At 50.9% G+C, this 18,847-nt stretch overlaps 1 protein-coding gene across 3 annotated transcripts in view; it reads left to right on the forward strand.

The window, feature by feature from the left end:
- Positions 1–18,531, forward strand: part of ST14 (ST14 transmembrane serine protease matriptase) — a 44,203-nt gene extending 25,672 nt beyond the window's left edge. For 2 of the 3 annotated variants that reach the window (XM_074936732.1, XM_074936734.1), the window contains exons 8-19: positions 1,681–1,820; positions 2,217–2,314; positions 3,178–3,287; positions 4,878–5,008; positions 6,054–6,158; positions 8,604–8,711; positions 10,034–10,147; positions 10,552–10,677; positions 11,152–11,338; positions 12,851–13,125; positions 14,392–14,528; positions 15,481–18,527. In XM_074936732.1, the coding sequence (XP_074792833.1) occupies positions 1,681–1,820; positions 2,217–2,314; positions 3,178–3,287; positions 4,878–5,008; positions 6,054–6,158; positions 8,604–8,711; positions 10,034–10,147; positions 10,552–10,677; positions 11,152–11,338; positions 12,851–13,125; positions 14,392–14,528; positions 15,481–15,642 (1,693 nt within the window). In that variant the 3' untranslated portion in view covers positions 15,643–18,527. Of the gene's footprint in view, positions 1–1,680; positions 1,821–2,216; positions 2,315–3,177; positions 3,288–4,877; positions 5,009–6,053; positions 6,159–8,603; positions 8,712–10,033; positions 10,148–10,551; positions 10,678–11,151; positions 11,339–12,850; positions 13,126–14,391; positions 14,529–15,480 lie in introns of all 3 variants that reach the window. The other variant, XM_074936733.1, reaches the window with a different exon arrangement.
- Positions 18,532–18,847: the final 316 nt, after the last annotated feature.

Below are 18,847 nucleotides of genomic sequence, written 5' to 3' on the forward strand. Positions count from 1 at the left end.
TCTTGGGCAGAGCAAGGGGTATAGTTAGGAGTAATGGATTATGCTGAGCCACAGGAATCTTGTGCTGAATAACAAGGGAATTGTCCGACAGCCAGAGCTGCTAGACTGTGGAATTAGCCTCCGAAGGAAAGTGAGTGGGATGCAAGTCCTTTAGGGCAGGGACTATCTTCCTGTGTGTCTGTGTGGCATCCAGCACGATGGGGCTGCTGTCACAATAGAAGTAATCTGATAAATCAGTGGGGTGATGCTGAACTCAAGACTTAACCGGCTGTTGGGGTCGGACCAAATGCTAACTGAACAGAGCAAGAATGAATAAATGCAAGACCAGCATGAGAGCAGCAGGGGGTGTGAGCAGAGGGATTGCAAGGAGGAAACCAAGATGGGGAGAGAGCTCTTGAATAAATAGGTCATTTGAAGCCTCCTTCCTGGGAGGATTAAGATGATTAATATATAATTAATAATTCACTTATTATGTTGTGGTGGCACTTAGGCGCCCTGGTCATGGCCGGCACTGTACGAACACAGAACAATGATGGTCCCAAGCTGATAGAAATATTTCTTTTTAATGCATATTCCAGTGGAAGCAGTTTGTTTTTTCGCCTGCCGAGCTTTCTCATTGCAGAGTTAGCCAACGTGAATATTATCGCCATAAGCCTCTGCAGGTGAAGCTGCCCTCATTGATTTGTTTTTGTCCACGAGGAGGGTAATACAATGAATGGACAGTTGTTGTGATTCTTTTGTAAATCCATTTTAATAACCGTAACGTGTTGGCAGCCCAGGCAAAGAAATATTCACTTAAAACAGCTCTCGAGATACGGCGCCAACTGTGAAAAAGTTGAACCGAAAGAAAAATCACTTCCTCGACTGACTTAGATTGTGAGTTTCTCAGGACAGGGGCTTTCGTTTTGTTTGTACAGCACCTGACACAGTGGGGTCCTGGCCTGTGATTTGGGTCTCCGGGCTGCTGCTATACACACAAAATCTATGCAGTGTTGGTATAGCCTTGTTGGTCCCAGGGTATTCGAGAGACAAGGTGGTGGAGGTAATAGCTTTTGTCGGTCCAACTTTGGTTGGTGGGAGAGACAAGCTTTCAGGCTCCCATGGATGACTTCTTCACTGCTGGGAAACCTGCTCCGAGTGTCATGCGCATCCTAGATGCCAAGCTGCCTGTTTCTGACCTCATACAATCCCTCTGGCAACGACAGTTGCTCACAAAAGAGAGTCTTGCATTTCTTGTCATGCAGTTTAGCAACCAGGAGGAAGAGCCCTCTTGCAGCCCCCAGTAACAGGGTCCCATAGCTCAGCATGGCCGAGTGGACTGGGACTCAAGAGACCTGAGTTCTGTTCCTAGCTCTGCTACTGGCCAGCTAGGTGACCTTGGGCAAGTCACTCCCCCTCGCCCCTGCTCCGTGCCTCAGTTTCCCCAGCTGTAAAGTGGGGATTATGATCCGGCCCTCCTTCGTAAAGCACTGTGAGGTCTAATGCAAACTGGATATTATTACATGAGTGAGCTGATAGTGTCCCTTTAGATCTGGGATTGTTTTTTCTGGGCGGGGTCGGGACTCTGTTCGTGGTGGGGAAGGGGAATGCCGAGCAGTGAAGAGGGCTTAACGCAGCGACTGAGCCCCTGTCTCTGCTCCATTCCATTGTGTGGCGCTCTCTGTGCTTTCCTCCTCCCAGTCTGTGTGGCATTTACCCTCCGTCCTACAACCTGACCTTCCTGTCCTCCCAGAACGTCATGCTGGTGACGCTGATCACCAACGCTGAGGGGCGGAACCCTGGCTTCAAGGCGGAGTTCTTCCAGCTCCCGAAGGCTAAAAGTAAGTTAGGGGGCTCGGGAAAGCCTCTCTCTTGTGGAGGTGGGGGAAGGGAGAAGCCAGGTGCTTGTGGTGATGATGCCAATTGCACAGGAGCCCCTTAGAATCAGGTCTCTTCCTGGCTCTCAGAAGCTCTTTTCTTACCCACAATGCTCTTGTCTTCTTTAATGCTGCCCCCTAAGGAGAAGGGGGAAGGAATTATGTTGGATTAGCTGGGAAGACCATGTAATTGGTCTCCTGGGTTCTATCCATACCTTGGAGTGGAGCCGGTATCTCCAGAGATTGGCTTAACCTCATTAAAGGCTGCTCTGCCTGTGTCTGTTTCTGCCTCGGGTAATAGCCGATCGCTGCTTTTGGAAGCCCTGGCCTCTTGATTTCCTTTTCCTGCTTGTCTTCTAGCCTGCAGCAAGACTTTGAAAGGCGAAAGTGGAACCTTCACCACCCCTTTCTACCCGGCCCACTATCCGCCCGACATGGATTGTGTCTGGAACATAGAGGTGAGAGCACAGGACGGACCCTTCTGCCTAGTGTGGATTGGTAGAAGCGGGAGGTGGAGGCAGCCTTTTGGGGTCAGCTTAGCCCATTGTTAAAGTCATGGCAGTGAGTTCGGCAGGTGATTGCCAAGGCCAAGAGATGAACAGGATTCCCACAAGGAATGGGGGTGAGGATAGTTTTTTTTTTTTTTTTAGGTGCCTAGCTCCCGTTGACTTTCATCCCCCTCAGTGTTGTATGTGAATAATAGCATCAGCTATGGCTTTACACAGGGCATAAGGGACCTCGGGGAACAATCCAGCCTCTGATTGATGGGGTAGGAAGAAACTTTTGCCGTGGGCAGGTTATTCCACTGGAGTTGGTTCTTGCACTCTCCTCAGAAGTGTCTGCTACTGGCCACCATGGGGGATGGGATGCTGGAGATGATGGGCCCTGGCTTGTCTGGATTTGTCCATTTCTGTGTTGGTTTCTCCCCTCTGTCAACATCCCCTACCTTGCTTTGTTCAGTCCTTGTTCTGAATGACTCCAGGGGTGTCATGCGGCTTTTCCCTGACCATTCACATCTTTCCTCTGAAACTGATCAGGTCAGCTGGGCGATGGGTAACTCCTGTAGCAACACCTGGCTCGATGCGGCTAGGACTGAAGCTACGGCTTGCCTGGTAATCCATGGGAGCTGTTCAGAGTAAACTACAGGTGGTAGATTTTCTGACTGGCCTGGTCTCTGTTGTGAATCAGGTTTGAAAAAGCTCTGCATAAATACCTGAAACACCCATCCCTTTTCTGATCGCCAAAGGAGGAAGGAAGAGAAACCAGTTCCCCCCTCTCACTCCCTTCCCACTGACTCTGACTCTTGTCTCGCCCCTCTCAGGTCCCCTCTACAAAGAACGTGAAGGTGCATTTCAACGTGTTCTACGTATTGGAACCTGGCACCCCGGTCAGTTCCTGCCCCAAGGATTATGTGGAGATCAGCAATACAAAGTAAGTACTGGGCAATGTGACGTGACTCAGAGACACAAGCTGGGGACAGCCAGTGAAACAAATGGTGGCGAATTAAACTGATCAAAGGAAATACTTTCACACAACATGTCATTAGGCTGTGGAACTCACTGCCACAGGATCGTTGAGGCCAAGAATTTTGCAAGATTCCAAATGGGTTTGGGCATTTATATCGTTTACAAGAATCCCCAGAGCGGCTATAGCAAATGCTAACAGATTCTGGAAGGGATATAAAACCTCATGTTTCAGGGTTTAAGCCAATAACTATTGAGGATTAGCATGAGATCTTCGTGGGGGCAGGTTATCTCTCACTTTCCTCTGAAGCACCTGGCACTGGCTGCTGTCAGATGGGATACTGGACTGGATGGACCAGGTGTCTGATCCAGTCTGGCAGTTCCTATGTCCCGTGGAGAATGGTGGGATTACACTATTGTTGCTGTGAGCATCTGGCTCGTTGCCCATCACTGGGGATCGCTGCATAGTGGCTATAGCTGGGGGTTACTCTACTTGGATTTCAACATCAGATGCTGTCTACAAAGCTAACCGCTGTCAGATGCCGGTTAGGAATCCAGACAGGACTGTTTCTCTTTCTGTTCGCACCGAGCAGCCCTGTGCTTTCAACCTCAGTAAACGTCCTAAAAGAGAAGCACAGAAGTCAAGTGGAGAAGGGGAGTGGTTGGCGTGTGAGTCATCTGAAACGAATATGCCATGGCAGACTCGTAGAAATTTAAAGGTGCAGTGTGCAGAAAGCAAGATCAGCGATGTACACTACAAGGACAACTTGGTTACGTTCGTTTTCCATTAATTTGTCAATGGAATTGAAAGCAACACCTGCTTGCTGCTTTGAAGTGTAACAACTCCTGCAAAAATAATTAATGATTTAAAAAGTTTTAATAGAAATGAGCTATCTTGTTGAGTGCTTGGGTCAGTTCTCTAGGGCTAACCACCCTTTCAGAAATGTGGGGGAGATCAGAATCTAAATCCGGACCCAAATTTCACAGCTAGCCCTTGGTAGCATTTGTATTGTGGTAGGACTGAGGAGTCCCAGCCAGGGACTAGGACCCCATTGTGTGTACAGTGCCTGGCACGCAGAACAAAGAGACTGTCTCTGACCCAAGGGCCTTACAATCTGAGTATAAAACAAGAGACAACAGGTGGATCCAGGCAGCCAAGGAAGCAAAGTGACCTTGCTGGTCAGCGTGAGGGGCAGCACACCAGCTACTAACACTTATCAAGATTTTCTGCAGGCCCTTATATTTCGCATGGGCCATATCAAACAGCCTCCCCATACCACCGATCCAAGCACCCCAATTGAAATCCAGGTCTCAACTCTGCAGCTCTGCAGTTTGGGGCAAGGCATCTAAATCTGGCACCTGGCATGGAGCACCCCGCTAATCCATGCTGGGGTCCGCCCTTTTTTAGAGTGAATGGGAGTGAGAAGACCCTGCTGATGTCCTAGGCCAATGGACGTGTGAGAGACACGGAGAGGAAATTGCCTTTTTCTACTGGTGGGGGAGGGACCGTCTCTTCCGTACAGTAACAGTTCCTAAATCTGTGCTGTCCTCTTTCCAGGTACTGTGGAGAGCGCTCCCAGTTTGTGGTGGCAAGTAATAACAACAAAATCACGGTCCGGTTCCATTCAGACCAGTCGTACACAGACACTGGCTTCTCAGCAAAGTTCCTGTCTTACGATTCCAGTGACCGTAAGTTGAAACCCAGATGCTGTGAACTTTCAGGGGACCTGGTTTATTTTCTTAGCTGCTGAGGAAGGAGGGATGCAGCTGGGTTATTGGTCTGCCCTTTGACCTCTGTAGGATTTGGGTCATAAGTGAAATGAGTTATGGTGACAGATGTGCATAGCCCAGGTAGGCCATCACATCTTGGGGAGGACACCTGCTTGTGGACTTGGCTTATTGCTGTAGTTGGGTAGCATGCATTCATTGTTGACTGATAAAATCCTGGGAATTCAGTATATATCTATTTGCATATCCCTTTTTTTCCTAGTGCAATTTTGAGGCAAGCGTAGGCTATTGTTAAAGATGGGCCAGAACTTTGAATTGGATCACCCCAAATGCTGGGCAAGTACTGAGCCAAATCTGAATTTTGTCACTGAAAATGGGCCAAAGGAAATCCTAGCTCGAATTTAATGAGACCACCCCAGGTTGCAAGACCTTAGGCATCGAGGGTATTTGAGTGAAAAGAGTAACTCCTCTTCATTGGGAGTAAGTAGCAGATTGTTGTAGTCACTGGACCCAGCACTCGAGGGAGACATAGAATCATAGAAGTGTAGGACTGGAAAGGACCTCGAGAGGTCTTCTGGTCCAGTCCTCTTCACTCACTGAGTCCACGAGGTACAGATACACTTGTGCTTTGGCGAAGTCTGGATCAGGATCCAGTCTGTCATTCGAACCTTGTCTCTCATGTTTGTTCTCACATAATGTCTCATTTTGGCTTCTTCATGCCAAGTGTCCAGTGGATGGAAACAGACGTGGTGAGATGCAAGCACAGGTTAGACTATCCAACCAGGGTCTAGGAACATCCCAGTGCGGGAAGCAGCTGGTTCTCCCTGGAAAATCCACTCCACTCGCAGAAGAGCATTCACCCACACTGGTCCAGATGATGTGTCCTCAGTGCTGCATGTGTTTTCAGAGAAATGGACACGCCAAAAACTGAATGCAAGAGGAGCTGATGGTTATTGGCCAGGCTAATGCATGTTGCACCTTTCTCTTTCTCCCTTGTTGCTTGCAGCCTGTCCTGGCAAGTTCACCTGCAACACTGGCCGCTGCATTGATAAAGTCATGCGCTGTGACGGCTGGGTGGACTGCACGGATGCCAGCGACGAGCGCTCCTGCAGTAAGTCCTTCCTTTGGAGTCTCTTTGCAGGGCCATGCTATGGGATTGAGAGGTCTCTGCCGAATGCCAGCAAGTGGGAGGGAACTCCTGGCTTGCTCAGGGATCCCCTAAGTGGACAGGTTGGGTTAATGCCTCAGCGCTGGGGGCTGAAGGCAGTTCTTGGTAGTCCAGCAGCAGGGCTGGAGGTTAGCCAGACTGGGGTGTCTTGGAACCAGTGCATCCTAAGCCACAAGAATGACCCCTTAGGGAGAGAGATCTCGGTGGGGAAAGTCCTTTCTTCATTGCTGGGCCCAGCAATCCCCTCCAGCAGCTTGCAGAGCTGCTGTCTTGCTGGAGATGAATTTAGACATGGGTTACAAGTCCAACGCTGTCTCGGTGGCTCTGGCAACCAGCTGCATGACCTGTGGGGTGCACCACGAACAGATCCTACCAGGCTGCCGAGCTTTTGGGTGATGGCTATACTGCAGCTCTACCCAGGCTGCTTCAGCTCTGTACATGCGTAGCAACTGACGCAAAGGCGTCGGGGCTGCTGCTGTTCCTGTCATTCACCAGGAGTGAAAATGGACCTTGGTGCTGTAATCCATGGAGCAGCGGCCTTCATCCCAGCACCCAGCTGACTGAGTTGATCTGAACCCCTTGAACACAGGGGACATGGTGTGTGTGTGTGTGTGTGTGTGTCTCTCCCCAAAGATCAGGTCTTCTGGCGCTGTGGCTTTTTGTTTGAGACCTGAATCTGACTGTGAGTCAGACTGGTCTTCCCCTTTTCACGGAGGAACGTCAAAGCCTGCTGGCTTGGGGATCTCCCCAGTCCAACTAGGATTAAGCTTCCAGTGGAAACCGCTTCCTCCCCCAACCTTCAGACCGGTGTAGATAAGCAACAATCAGTGGCTTGATCAGTCTGGAATCCCTTTATAGTTCGGGAGCCTTCATTCTTATTGTTGTTAATCTCCCTGCAAAGAGCCAATGCCAGGTGACTTTCACTCACTAACCTTCCTCCGACCACTGCCTGTTGGGAGATTGTTTCTGCTGTTTAATCCTTGTTGATGCTGCTTTGTGGTCCCAACCACCTGGCATACCTGCATGCATTTCATTCCCTGTCATGCTCAGGGCACTGCTGTGCTGTTTATAGCTCCTTCCTGGGCAGAGCATGGGGGTGTGTGTGTGTGTATGTGGATTCATTTTTATCTCTTGGATTAATATACAATCCCACAGATAATGTCATTAGCCATGGCCTAGAGTCCATGAGAGGAGAATGGAGCCTCTGGCTCAGGTCTCGTTGTACTAAATGACAGGACTCAACTCCCTTGGGATGCAAGTGGTGTGCTCCCGGCCTGTGGGTGCTTGCTGCCCCCCGGGGCGATGAGTGGGTGCTTGGGTGTGTACTCAATCCTAGGCTCTTTTCGAGTGAAAAATCTGTTCTCCAGTTCTTCTTTGCTCCCTTATCCTAGAAACGCATCGGGCTCTGTCTGTGCTACTGAGTTTGACCAGTTAGTGACACAGTCAGCTCAAAACACGTTTACTGCCCTGTCCATTGGCAGCTGAGTCTTGTCTAGCTTGGAACATGATTGACTTTTTGTAATGGGTTTGGCTGGTGTTACTTCCTCCTGACTCTTCCAGTGCATCCCAGAGTGCATTGCTCTGTGTGCTTCTGGTATCAGTCTGTGAACACGTTTGCTGGGCACTCAGTTCCCTGCTGAGGCATGATGGGGTGGCTGCCCAGCTTTTCCCAGAATGCACTGGGGCAAACGCTTAAGCAGTATGGCTGGTGGGGATGCCCAAACTGCCTGGAAAAAGCATGGTGCCACTCAGCCATGCTTGTCGTAACCCGCTCAGATTAAGATGTTGCAAACTGGCTACCAAAATATGTCTGTGCCTGTTGCCAGGCCCCCAGGCATTTGCGGGGCACCGATCCCCGGTGGTATCTGGGCACCATGTGTGTGTGAGGCTGATGCCAAGTGCTGAACTGGCCAGTGACTGGCAAGCTGGAATGGCCAGTTGTTGCAGAAGGTTCCTTCTCATCCAAATGCTCAGCCTCAGATGTTGAGTCAGACTTGCTCTGAGGGACTAAACATCTGTCCCCATTTGATGTTAGAGTGGCTCCCATTTCTCCTCCTTAAGGGTGCATTTGAAAGGTTCTTTGTGGCTTTGAAGATCCTCCTTGGTGTCCCCAAGGCTCTCCCAGTACAGTCAGTCGTTCTGGCTCTTCTGTTTCTCAGGAAGGGGCCCAGCCTGGGAGACTGCTGAGCACATTCAGCTCCCAGGGGTGGAGATGCAGGAAGGACTCCGCCCAGGGCCTTGTCCAAAGTGTATTCTGTGCATGTCTCCAAGGTAGAGGGACCTGCTGAAAAGTCACTGTCTGAAACCCCTCACCAGCTTGTAGTTGTGTATCGTACAGGTGAGCGATGGCATCGGTGCATCATCTAACGTCTCCCCTTCCTTCCCCAGATTGCACCACGGAGCAGTTCAGGTGTAATAACGGCTGGTGCAAGCCACGCTTCTGGCTCTGCGACGGTGTGAATGATTGCGGGGACAACAGCGATGAACTGCAGTGCAGTAAGTGACTCGACCATTGCTTCATCCCACACTGAGACCTGGCCATTAAGTCACAGTGTTGAAGGCCAGAAGACGCCACCAGAACATCTGGGCTGACCTCCTGTATGGTCCAGGCCACTAACACCCCCACCCACGAAATCAACAACCACCATTAGACCAAAGTATTACAGCCCTCAGGAGAATAAACTAATGTGTGCTGCAGACAAAGAACAGGAGGGACCGAGACCTGACAATGTGTGAAAAACACTGGTGGGAAGTGTGCTAGAACTGGTGAAGTGAGAGCTAGATCTGACTCTAGCTGCAATTGCGGTGACTCTGTGTTTAGTTTGAACAGGTTTTAACAAAGAGAGGGAGGATCAGCTTTGCCTGCTAAATAAATAAATTAAATAAAAATTAGAGTAACTGGAGCTAGATTAATATTTTCGCTTTTCCCACAGAAAAGCAAGAGTTTTATAATTTATTTAGATTAAAAAAAAATTTCCTATCCCATGTTCTGGGGGCCCTAACATAATGAATCCATGCAATAAATACAATTAAACTAAGTGCCAGCTGTATTAAAATCAGTTCTGCAGGAACTCTGCTGCCAGCTAGCTACTAACCTTCTGTGTGATCTAGGAAGTGCACCCTCACCCAGACCCTTTCAAAGCAGGTGTCTTTTGTAGAGCACCTGGAAAGTTGCCAAATTCAGGCTGTTTGGGACAAAGTGGGGGTAATATAAGGGGCTGGGTAAGGAATAACTAGTCTTGGAAGGGTTGGATTTTTGTAAATGTCAATTTCATCGTACACCCAAACCTGAGGAACAAAGCTGTAACTTTCTGAATCTCAAAGTCTGACGTTCAATAATTCTTGCCTGACCCCAGCCCCAGTTTCCAGCCACTGAACATTTTAAATCAATAAAAATTGGGTAGATTTTGCACACCTGTGCAAGTTTAACTTGATAAATAGCTCAACAAAAAGCTTAAGAATAAACCTCAATATTACCCATGGAAATGGTAAATCAATAAAAATGGGAATTCTGCCAAGCCTAGGAATAACATAAATGTTTTGTGGAAAAGGGGAGAAAGAAAAGAGCAGATTCCTAGGAGGAGATGGAGAAAGAAACAGAAGGGAAATAGAACATGAGTGTGGGGTTAAAGAGGCATTAGTCTAAGCCAGAGAACCACAGGTTCTGCCTGCGTCCTGCAGCCTCACTAAGGAATCTCCTTTATATCCCTGAAAGCACAGTCTGTCTCCTCCCTCGGGCGGGTTGCTGAAAACCGGGTGTATGGCACTTCATGCCCTTTTTGCTGTTCTGAGCAGCGGCTGCTTCCTCTCTCTCCCAGAATGCCCAGATAAGCACTTCAAGTGCAGCAACGGGAAATGCATCCCTGAAACCCAGAAATGTGACAGCAAGGACGACTGTGGGGACGGGAGTGACGAGGGCACCTGCAGCAAAGGTGAGACCGGGCTGGGGAGGAGAGTCTCGAAATGGGCACGCTTGTTAGCGAGACCCGCGTGAGCCTCCTGCAGGTCCCCAGCAAGGGGCCACGAGCAGGGCTTCCGTTTGCGGGAAATCTGTGGGATCATGACAACGTGCCAAGAGGGGGATCTCAAAGCCACGACATGGGTGCGATTCCCGTTGGAGCTGCATGTCACTGGTGCCGCATGTACCAGCAAAACCAAGTAGCTGAAACACCAAGGGGTTCATATGGTCCCCACACCCTTCTCCTGGGAAGGAGCCTAAAGGGCTGTCCCAGACAACATTCCTCCTGGTCTCAGCGTCCTCCCCATGAGCTAGTGTCTGGGGGGTTCCCCAGCACGGGGCCATCTGGGGCTAATGCTTCTCCCTTCGGCCTGCCAGTAGTGAAGTCCGTCTCCTGCAAGGATTACACCTACAAATGCCACAACAGCTTGTGCGTGAGCAAGACCAACCCGGAGTGCGATGGGACGAAAGACTGTGATGATAACTCGGACGAGGAGAGCTGTGGTGGGTGATGCTCCTTCTCAGTGCTGGTGTGGTGGCTGGCACTCCCCTGGGTCAGGGCTTAGATCCTGAGACCTCTTAATTAATTGTTTTATGGAGTTGGAAAGGGAGGTTGCGGGGCGGGATAGTTTAGGCTCCTGAATGGACATGTGCTTTTTGGAATGGATTTTTGCTAGGGAATAGCCAGACTGTCATCAAGAAGTTGAGGTGATGGTTTGCTTTTTGTTTTTAAATTAAAAAGTTTACATAGGACCTACACAAACGCTTTTATTCACACACTGCTGACTCTGCCACTACAGTTCGCAAACTCTCTTCCCACTGCAGTGATAACTCTAATATCAGTTGCCAAAGCAAGGCAGCAACAACACCGTTAAATAGATTCCCCAAGGATAGAGAGGGTGTCTGACGAGATTGACAGCAGGTAACTAACAGGAGTGGTCTCTTTTCTCCGGTCTTTCCCTCACTGTCCCATCTCAGACTGTGGGATCCGCTCTTACAGCAAGCAGACCCGGATCGTCGGCGGGCAGGACTCGGAAGTGGGCGAGTGGCCGTGGCAGGTCAGCCTGCACGTGAAAAGCCAAGGGCATGTCTGTGGGGCCTCGCTGATATCGGACAAGTGGCTGGTGTCAGCAGCACACTGCTTCCAAGACGAGTCGCAGATCAGGTTGGTGCGTGCAGTGGGATTGGGTCTCTGCTGCTCTCTAGGGTTGGGCAGGCTTGGTGCCATGTCAGACATGCGCATGGAGGATAGGAATTGCTATAGTAGATCAGACCAATGGGCTCTCTGGCCTAGTATCCTTCCCCCAATGGAGGCCAGTACCAGCTGCTTCAGAGGAAGGCATAACCAACACATGCGTAGGCTGCCCCCTGCCCATAAGGGAATAACCGAGAATGTTCTCTCCAAAGGGGAGTTTACTCTGATGCATAGGGGGTGCTGCTTTCCCTCCCAACAATTCAATGGACGCTTTGAATCCTGTATTGGGCCTGGTCCAAGTAATGAGTCCAACCCCACTGTTAGCAGATGGCAACCTCTATCGACTGGGGATGATGGGTGTGCTGCCACGGGTCATGCTCGTTGGATGGGATCTCGACTCCTCTCCAGCATCCTGTTGTGGCTAGTAGTTCTTGGCAAGCAGTAGCTCTGCCATTGGACTGCTGGGGGAACCTGCCATGCTTAGAAAAAACGGAAGGGTGTGAGTTTATCACCACCTCGCCGGTCACAGCTGTTTAAACTGCATCTCGGGATCACCTTCCAGGTGGTTTGCAGTAGGTGCTCTGGTGGCCTGGGAAGCAGCAACTCAAAGATGATCTAGTCCTGCCAAACGACTGGGAGTCAGGACACCAGGGGTCTATTTCCAGCTCTGCACCTGATTCTGACTGTGGGTGGGACCCTTAATTTCTCTGTGCCCATCTGTGAAATGGGGATAATACCCACCCTTGTGAAGAGCTGTGTGAGGTTTTTGGATGAGATGCCATGAAAGCGTATGGTAGCGGCATTGTGCCGTGCGTATTCCGGTAGGGGGCTTTGCAGGGAAGCTCCATGTTCCACCCAATAGCTCAACAGCCACAATGGAGCTCTGAGGGACTCCTGGGTGCCCTGTGGAGCTGGTCAGAAAATGGGCACTCTTTTTTTTTCTGCCCCCCCCCCAATGGAGAAGTTCAATTTCGGTGAAAAAATCAAAATGGGAAGTGATGCTTCATAGGAGTTGTAGACTGGCTTCCTTATGCTCCTATTCCATCTAGGCTGGGGTCCCTGGTAAGTCTACATCTCTCATTCTGCATCCCTCATAATGGGGGCAGGTCATTGCATCATGGGAATCCGTGACTGTAGTGCATCATGGGAGATGTAGTCTTTCTGGGGAGCCCAAACCATAGAATAGAATGAGGGTATGAGGTACCTGAACTACCGCTCCCATGAGGTGTCGTGACAGGATAGCCCAAAGAGTCCTAATTCAGTTTTCAGGCACTTATTTGTTTGACCAGAAACCAGACGTTTCCGTGGAAAGCAAATGCTATTTTATGGAAACGTGATTAGTTGAAAACCCAATTTTCTGTTCCTTTTTAAAAAAAAAAAAAAAAAATTTTTTTTGATGGAAAACTTTTACCCAGTCCGATCCCGGCCCTAGACCCGTCTCTGGTTTTGCCCCGCGTCACCCTGTGGCATGTCTCTGTGCAGGTACTCGGACCCCACGCAGTGGACGGCCTTTCTCGGGCTTCACGACCAGAGTGACCGGACTAACGAGAAGGTGCAAGAGCGAAGCATCAAGCGCATCATCGCCAACCCCAGATTCAGTGACTTCACCTATGACTACGACATCGCTGTGCTGGAGCTGCAGAGTCCCGTCAACTTCACCACCACCGTCCGGCCCATCTGCCTGCCCGATGCCACCCATGACTTCCCTGCTGGCAAGGAAATCTGGGTGACCGGGTGGGGGGCCACCTCGGAAGGAGGTGAGGGGGTCACCTGGGAAGGGGTGAGGGACGTGGGGCTGGATGCCTGTATTTGCTCTGGGTGCACCGGATGCCACTTGGCTGATCAGCGCGTAGCTCGAGTGGGGAGGGGGAGAACCTACAGGTCTTGGTAGATCCTCACCTCATTGGAAACTCATTTAACCCACAAGCCGCCACTGGGGGGGCCCTGTGCCGAGAATGAAGGCATGTTTCCAGCAGCTGAGAGAGAGGGTGTTTTGGGACTGTCTGGAGTGAGTCCTGAGTCTGCTGCCAGACTTCCCCCTCAGCCCGTGCCACACATGCTGCCCCCAGCCGTTGTAGCTGGTTTTGGATCCTCTTGCTGGGAGGAAGTGGGCTCCAGTCAGGAGCCTGCGATGCAGCGGTGGGGAGAGGTCAGGGCGTGGCTGGCAGTCAGTGGTGGGATTCAGAGTAACAGCCATGTTAGTCTGTATTCGCAAAAAGAAAAGGAGTACTTGTGGCACCTTAGAGACTAACCAATTTATTTGAGCATGAGCTTTCGTGAGCTACAGCTCACTTCATCGGATGCATACTGTGGAAACTGCAGAAGACATTATATACAGAGACCATGAAACAATACCTCCTCCCACCCCACTCTCCTGCTGGTAATAGCTTATCTAAAGTGATCATCAAGTTGGGCCATTTCCAGCACAAATCCAGGTTTTCTCACCCTCCGCCCCCCCCCCCCCCACCACACACACAAACTCACTCTCCTGCTGGTAATAGCCCATCCAAAGTGACCACTCTCTTCCCAATGTGTATGATAATCAAGGTGGGCCATTTCCTGCACAAATCCAGGTTCTCTCACCCCCTCACCCCCCTCCAAAAACCACACACACAAACTCACTCTCCTGCTGGTAATAGCTCATCCAAAGTGACCACTCTCCCTACAATGTGCATGATAATCAAGGTGGGCCATTTCCAGCACAAATCTAGGCTTTCTCCCCCCCCCCCCCCCACACACACACACATAAACTCACTCTCCTGCTGGTGGGATTGAATCTGACGGGAAGGGAGGTGTCTCTGGGGCACAGCTGGGTTCTGATGGCTGGAATTGGGGATGGGAGGCGGGGGCCTCACTTTGGGGGAAGGCGTGAAGGGAGCATGTTGGTGAGGAGAGCACTTGTCCGCTCGTAACCCTCAGGGCGCTGAGGATTAGGAGTTGGGGCATGTGCTCTCCACCCCAGACGCTTTAGGCAGGGAGGGGACTCCCATCTTTAATGCAGCTCTCCCCTCTGGTCCTTGTAGGTATTGGTGCCAGCATCCTGCAGAAGGCGGCGATTCGGGTGATTAACCAGACCATGTGCAACACGCTACTGTCTGGCCAGATAACGTCGCACATGATTTGTGTGGGCATCCTGACCGGGGGTATTGATGCCTGCCAGGTAGGAGCCTCTGGGTTTGGAAGGGATTTAACCAAATTGTGCTGAAACCCTGGGAAGTGGGGGTAGCCCTTTCTTAGCAAGCTGGGTCCAGCTCGGCGGCTTACTTCCTATCTCTGTCAGCCCTTGTGTATTCTGGATACATAGGCAGTCTCTCTCCGAGGGGAGATTTTATTTCCTTACTGTTAATCAATGGGAATCGCTGATGTTCTTCTGTAACACCCCGTCCTTTGGCGGGGAGGTGTGTGCGGGAGGTGCTCTTTGGCTCTGGATCCAGATTTCAAAACATGGGTCACCGCCATTTGCTTGTCAGTTCTCATCCATCCCTGGCTCACTGGTGCTGGGAAGCTGTTGCTAGCTGATAGCCGTTTGCCTGATTCCTCTGGCCTACCTGCCCGGAGCCGTGGTCTGCTGCAGAGAGGCCAAGGACTCAATGAGCCCTGAGGCTGGACTCTCCTGCCTCAGCCAAGGAGCCAAGATCAGGGCTGAGAAGGCGCTCAGTGCTGCTGCCTGCATAACAGGTTGCTAAGACGGTTCTATTCACCAGCGTGAAATTCGCTGGAAGACGGGATTCCCGTTCCCCAAATACCATCAAGGTCACCAAGGGAGGGGAGAAGCTGAAAGAGGAAGTTAATGCAAACATCAAGGAGCTTCAGAGACTCCTGCGAGGTCTTTTTAGGTGAAAAAAATAAACCACCTAGAAAATTCCCATGTGAAAATTTCATTAACTTACAGTGACGGTTGATCACCCTCATACCTCCAACCCCACCTCTAAACACACTCGTGTGCAAATGACCAGTGGACGTAACTTCTAGAAACATTCCACGTCCCTTACGAATTCCTTCATTTGGTTAATCACTGTATGTGGGCACAGGCAGATGCTTTAAATGGAGGAAGAGCCTGAGGTGGGAGGGGATTAGCCTGTTTTTTCACCTGTGGTTCCGTTTCCGTGCAGGGGGACTCAGGCGGGCCGTTGGTTAGCGTGGAGAGCAACAACAGGCTGTTTCTGGCCGGTGTGGTCAGCTGGGGAGACGGCTGCGCCCGGCGGAACAAGCCGGGAGTCTACACTCGGGTCTCCAAGCTGCGGGACTGGATCAAGCAGCACACCAGTCTCTAGGAGGGCTCCAGCGAGGGGCTCTTGATCCGGATGGACACACAGGGTGGGCGGCGCCTCTCACGTTCTGCTCTGGGTCTCTTTCAAGCCGGTGGTTGAAGACACTCCCAGCTGATGTGAAGGGAATCGTGTGTGTGTGTGTGTGTGTGTGTGTGTGTGTGTTGTTTCCTCCCCTCCCCCATGGGACTGGACCAGTGGGACGCCTGGCCTGTTCGAGGGCATGGGGGTGAGAAGTGGGCAGCTTGGATCCTTCCCCGTATTCCCTCCCCCGCTCCTTCAGGGAGCTGCCCCTAATGTGAACTTAACCCCTACCTCTGGTGAGCAGGAACCTACAAAGGCAGAGCATAGGAATCCTCCTCCCATCTCACCTCAGCATGAACTGTGATGGGCGGGCGCACGTTCTGGAGGGAGTGGGGAGAACCCCCTGCTCATCCTAGTCCAAAGGGACAGGGTTGCAGCAGCCCCGGGGGGTGCTGCACAAAGGACACGCTTGTCCGTATTTAAAGTGGGGCTGTGTAAGTGTGTATGTGTTTGTTTTTCCCCAGAACTGCCCAGTGTTTGGCAGGTGAAGGCAGAGCTGTTTTTTGATGAATGACGAGGGGTAGTTATTAACCCTCCGAGGGACTGCCCATTCAACCCCCCGCTCTGGTCCTAGCAACCGTCTAGTTCCCATTCAGATGGGCTTTTAAATACCCATTTTATTAACCGTTTTTTTTATTCTTGTTTTCGGAGCAGGTTTAATTGTTGAGGATCTCCAGTTGCCCCCGATAGTGCTGCACGGGGCAGGTTAGCAGTCTGTATTGGTTGCCTACCGTTGAATGACCCCCAAAAAACTCCTCTCCTTGACTCCAGTAAAACACTTAAATGAGAGGTTGAATATCAAGAGGTAAAATCTCCTCTGATCTGTCAATGATGGAAAACCAGGCTCTGTTGGACCCACTCCCTTCTCCTGCCCTGAGCTGCTGCACTCTGCCTCCGGCCTGGCGGTGGTTCTGGGACGGGACAGCTCGTCCTGCTCTTAGATCCTTTCCTTATGTCAGTGCAACGAATGCCAGGCTCTGCATGGCAGGGAAGGCTCACTGCTGCCCACTGCAGGGGAGTGATGGAGGTGATAGTGCTGTTTCAAATGAATCTTTCCTCACAAGAGTGGTTTTGATCTGCTTGTTTTGGAGCAAAGCGGAGGTGGTTGGCGACACCCTGCTTGGATCCTGAGAGCTGAGTCAGGGAGGAGATGACTGGGAAATCCCCCTGGTGCAAGACAGCTATTCTCACGCGCAGGGCGGTTGAGATGGCACGTGGCAGTCAGCTCGGCCTACCCAGGGCGCTGTTTGTGCTGGGGTGGCTGCCGTTCAGTCAGTCCGTCTGTTCTCACTGGACCGTTACTGAGTGCCAGCAGCTGACCCTGCTTGCTGAGAGCTAGGTTTGTGTACCATGCACACTAGGGGATCTAGCATGTCAGGGATGGATCTACAGAGCCTGCATCTCCTTTTGAGGTGGGTTGTGCCTAAGTTTAACACAGAGGTTTGGCCCACCGGTCTCAACACACTGCTCAGATCCACTACCTTCTGGGACTTGTAGTCCCTCTGCAAGGTTCGTCACGCAAACCCACAAGGAAATGCATCTAGCCTCTGTTGAGGGGCCTCTGGGGGTCACATTGCAGAATTCCAGATGGGCCAGTCGCTATTGAGTTGCGGGCTGAACTTTGCTCCCCCCTTGTCTGCCTGCTTTTCACAAGAATGGTTTAAATGTAGCCACTGGAGAGCCTGTGCGTGTGTATGATATATGTGTGTGTGTGTGTGTGTGTGTACGCATTACCTATCTTCTGACCTGTTTACGGGTCAGATTGGCATTGCCACAATGTGCCTTAACTGTAAGAAGGGAAGTGTGACCTCGTTAGCTGTCTGTGAAACCCCACCGCCCGTCTGTGGGACGCTAGCGCCTCAGTCCTTTAGCTGGTTCTTTAGTCCTTGCGGGAGGCTGAAGCCTTAGGTGCCATGTGAGACTGTGGAGATGAAGGGTCACACGGTGGTTGCTCTTCAGGGTACCCCAAAGTAGGCCCCCAGGCAGTGCATTGAGATCCTGAGCACAGGGCCGACCCCGTAGTCCTTATATGGACCAGTGGGAATATTGGGAATGATAATGGCTGCAGCGTCAGACCCAGACTCTGTAATGCCTTTGAGCAGGACGTAGGCAGGGTATGGACTGGGAGCCCCAGTAGGAGACTTCTGGCTGCTTGGGAACATGACTGCAAGCCCTGCTCTGTGTGTATGTGTAGTGGTGATGTGATAGAAGTTATTTTGTGATTGGCTAGCGTTGCTATCGGGACAAGGTGGGAGTAGGGACTTGTAGGTACCGGTGAGTGGTTCCTCCATGAATCTCTGGTACTTCCCTTTTCTTGCCAGTGCTGGGCCCTGATTCTGGAATCACTGGCACCCTGCTCGTTGCAGGATCAGGCAGCAATCTGCCAGGACAGGGGAGCTGATAAACGTTTAAAATCATTTGCTCGTTTGAACAGCTTGCCGCAGCCCTAAAGAGAGTGTTGCCGTTTTAGGAAATGTCTCTGCCTGCCCCTGGTCCCTGGCACAAGCCAGGCTGGGTTAAGAGGCGGCGCTTGATGGCTTTTTAATCTATGTTTTTTTAAAAAGGAATGTTGCAAAATGATTTCAAATGTGCTGATTTTGATCCGGTTTTCTTCTGTATATATTGCTCCCTACGGTAGTATTGTACATATTTTGGAGTGATGAAAGCAGGCCTTTCCTGCTCAGTTTAACCTCCTTCTGCACCTCTTTGTTGTAAAGTCACTTTTTTGTAAAGATCTGAATGAAATGGAGAGGCTTGGAGAAAATCTGTATTAAACTGGGGATTTTTTATTACTCTGAACATTTCATTCTTTATTGCTGTACCGAGAGGTCTTGGAGCACTTCGTAAACCTCGCTGAACTGATCTCAAGGCCCTCTGTGAGGGACGGATTGTTGTGCCTATTTCACAGCTGGGGAAACTGAGGCACAGAAAGGTGACTTGACCCAAGTTGCAGTGGTGGCGGTCTCGGTTGGATATTAGGAAACACTATTTCACTAGGAGGGTGGTGAAGCACTGGAATGGGTTACCTAGGGAGGTGGTGGAATCTCCATCCTTAGAGGTTTTTAAGGCCCGGCTTGACAAAGCCCTGGCTAGGATGATTTAGTTGGTGTTGGTCCTGCCTTGTGGG

Source organism: Natator depressus, chromosome 22 (genome assembly GCF_965152275.1).
Source record: "Natator depressus isolate rNatDep1 chromosome 22, rNatDep2.hap1, whole genome shotgun sequence".
Lineage (NCBI taxonomy): Eukaryota > Metazoa > Chordata > Testudines > Cheloniidae > Natator > Natator depressus.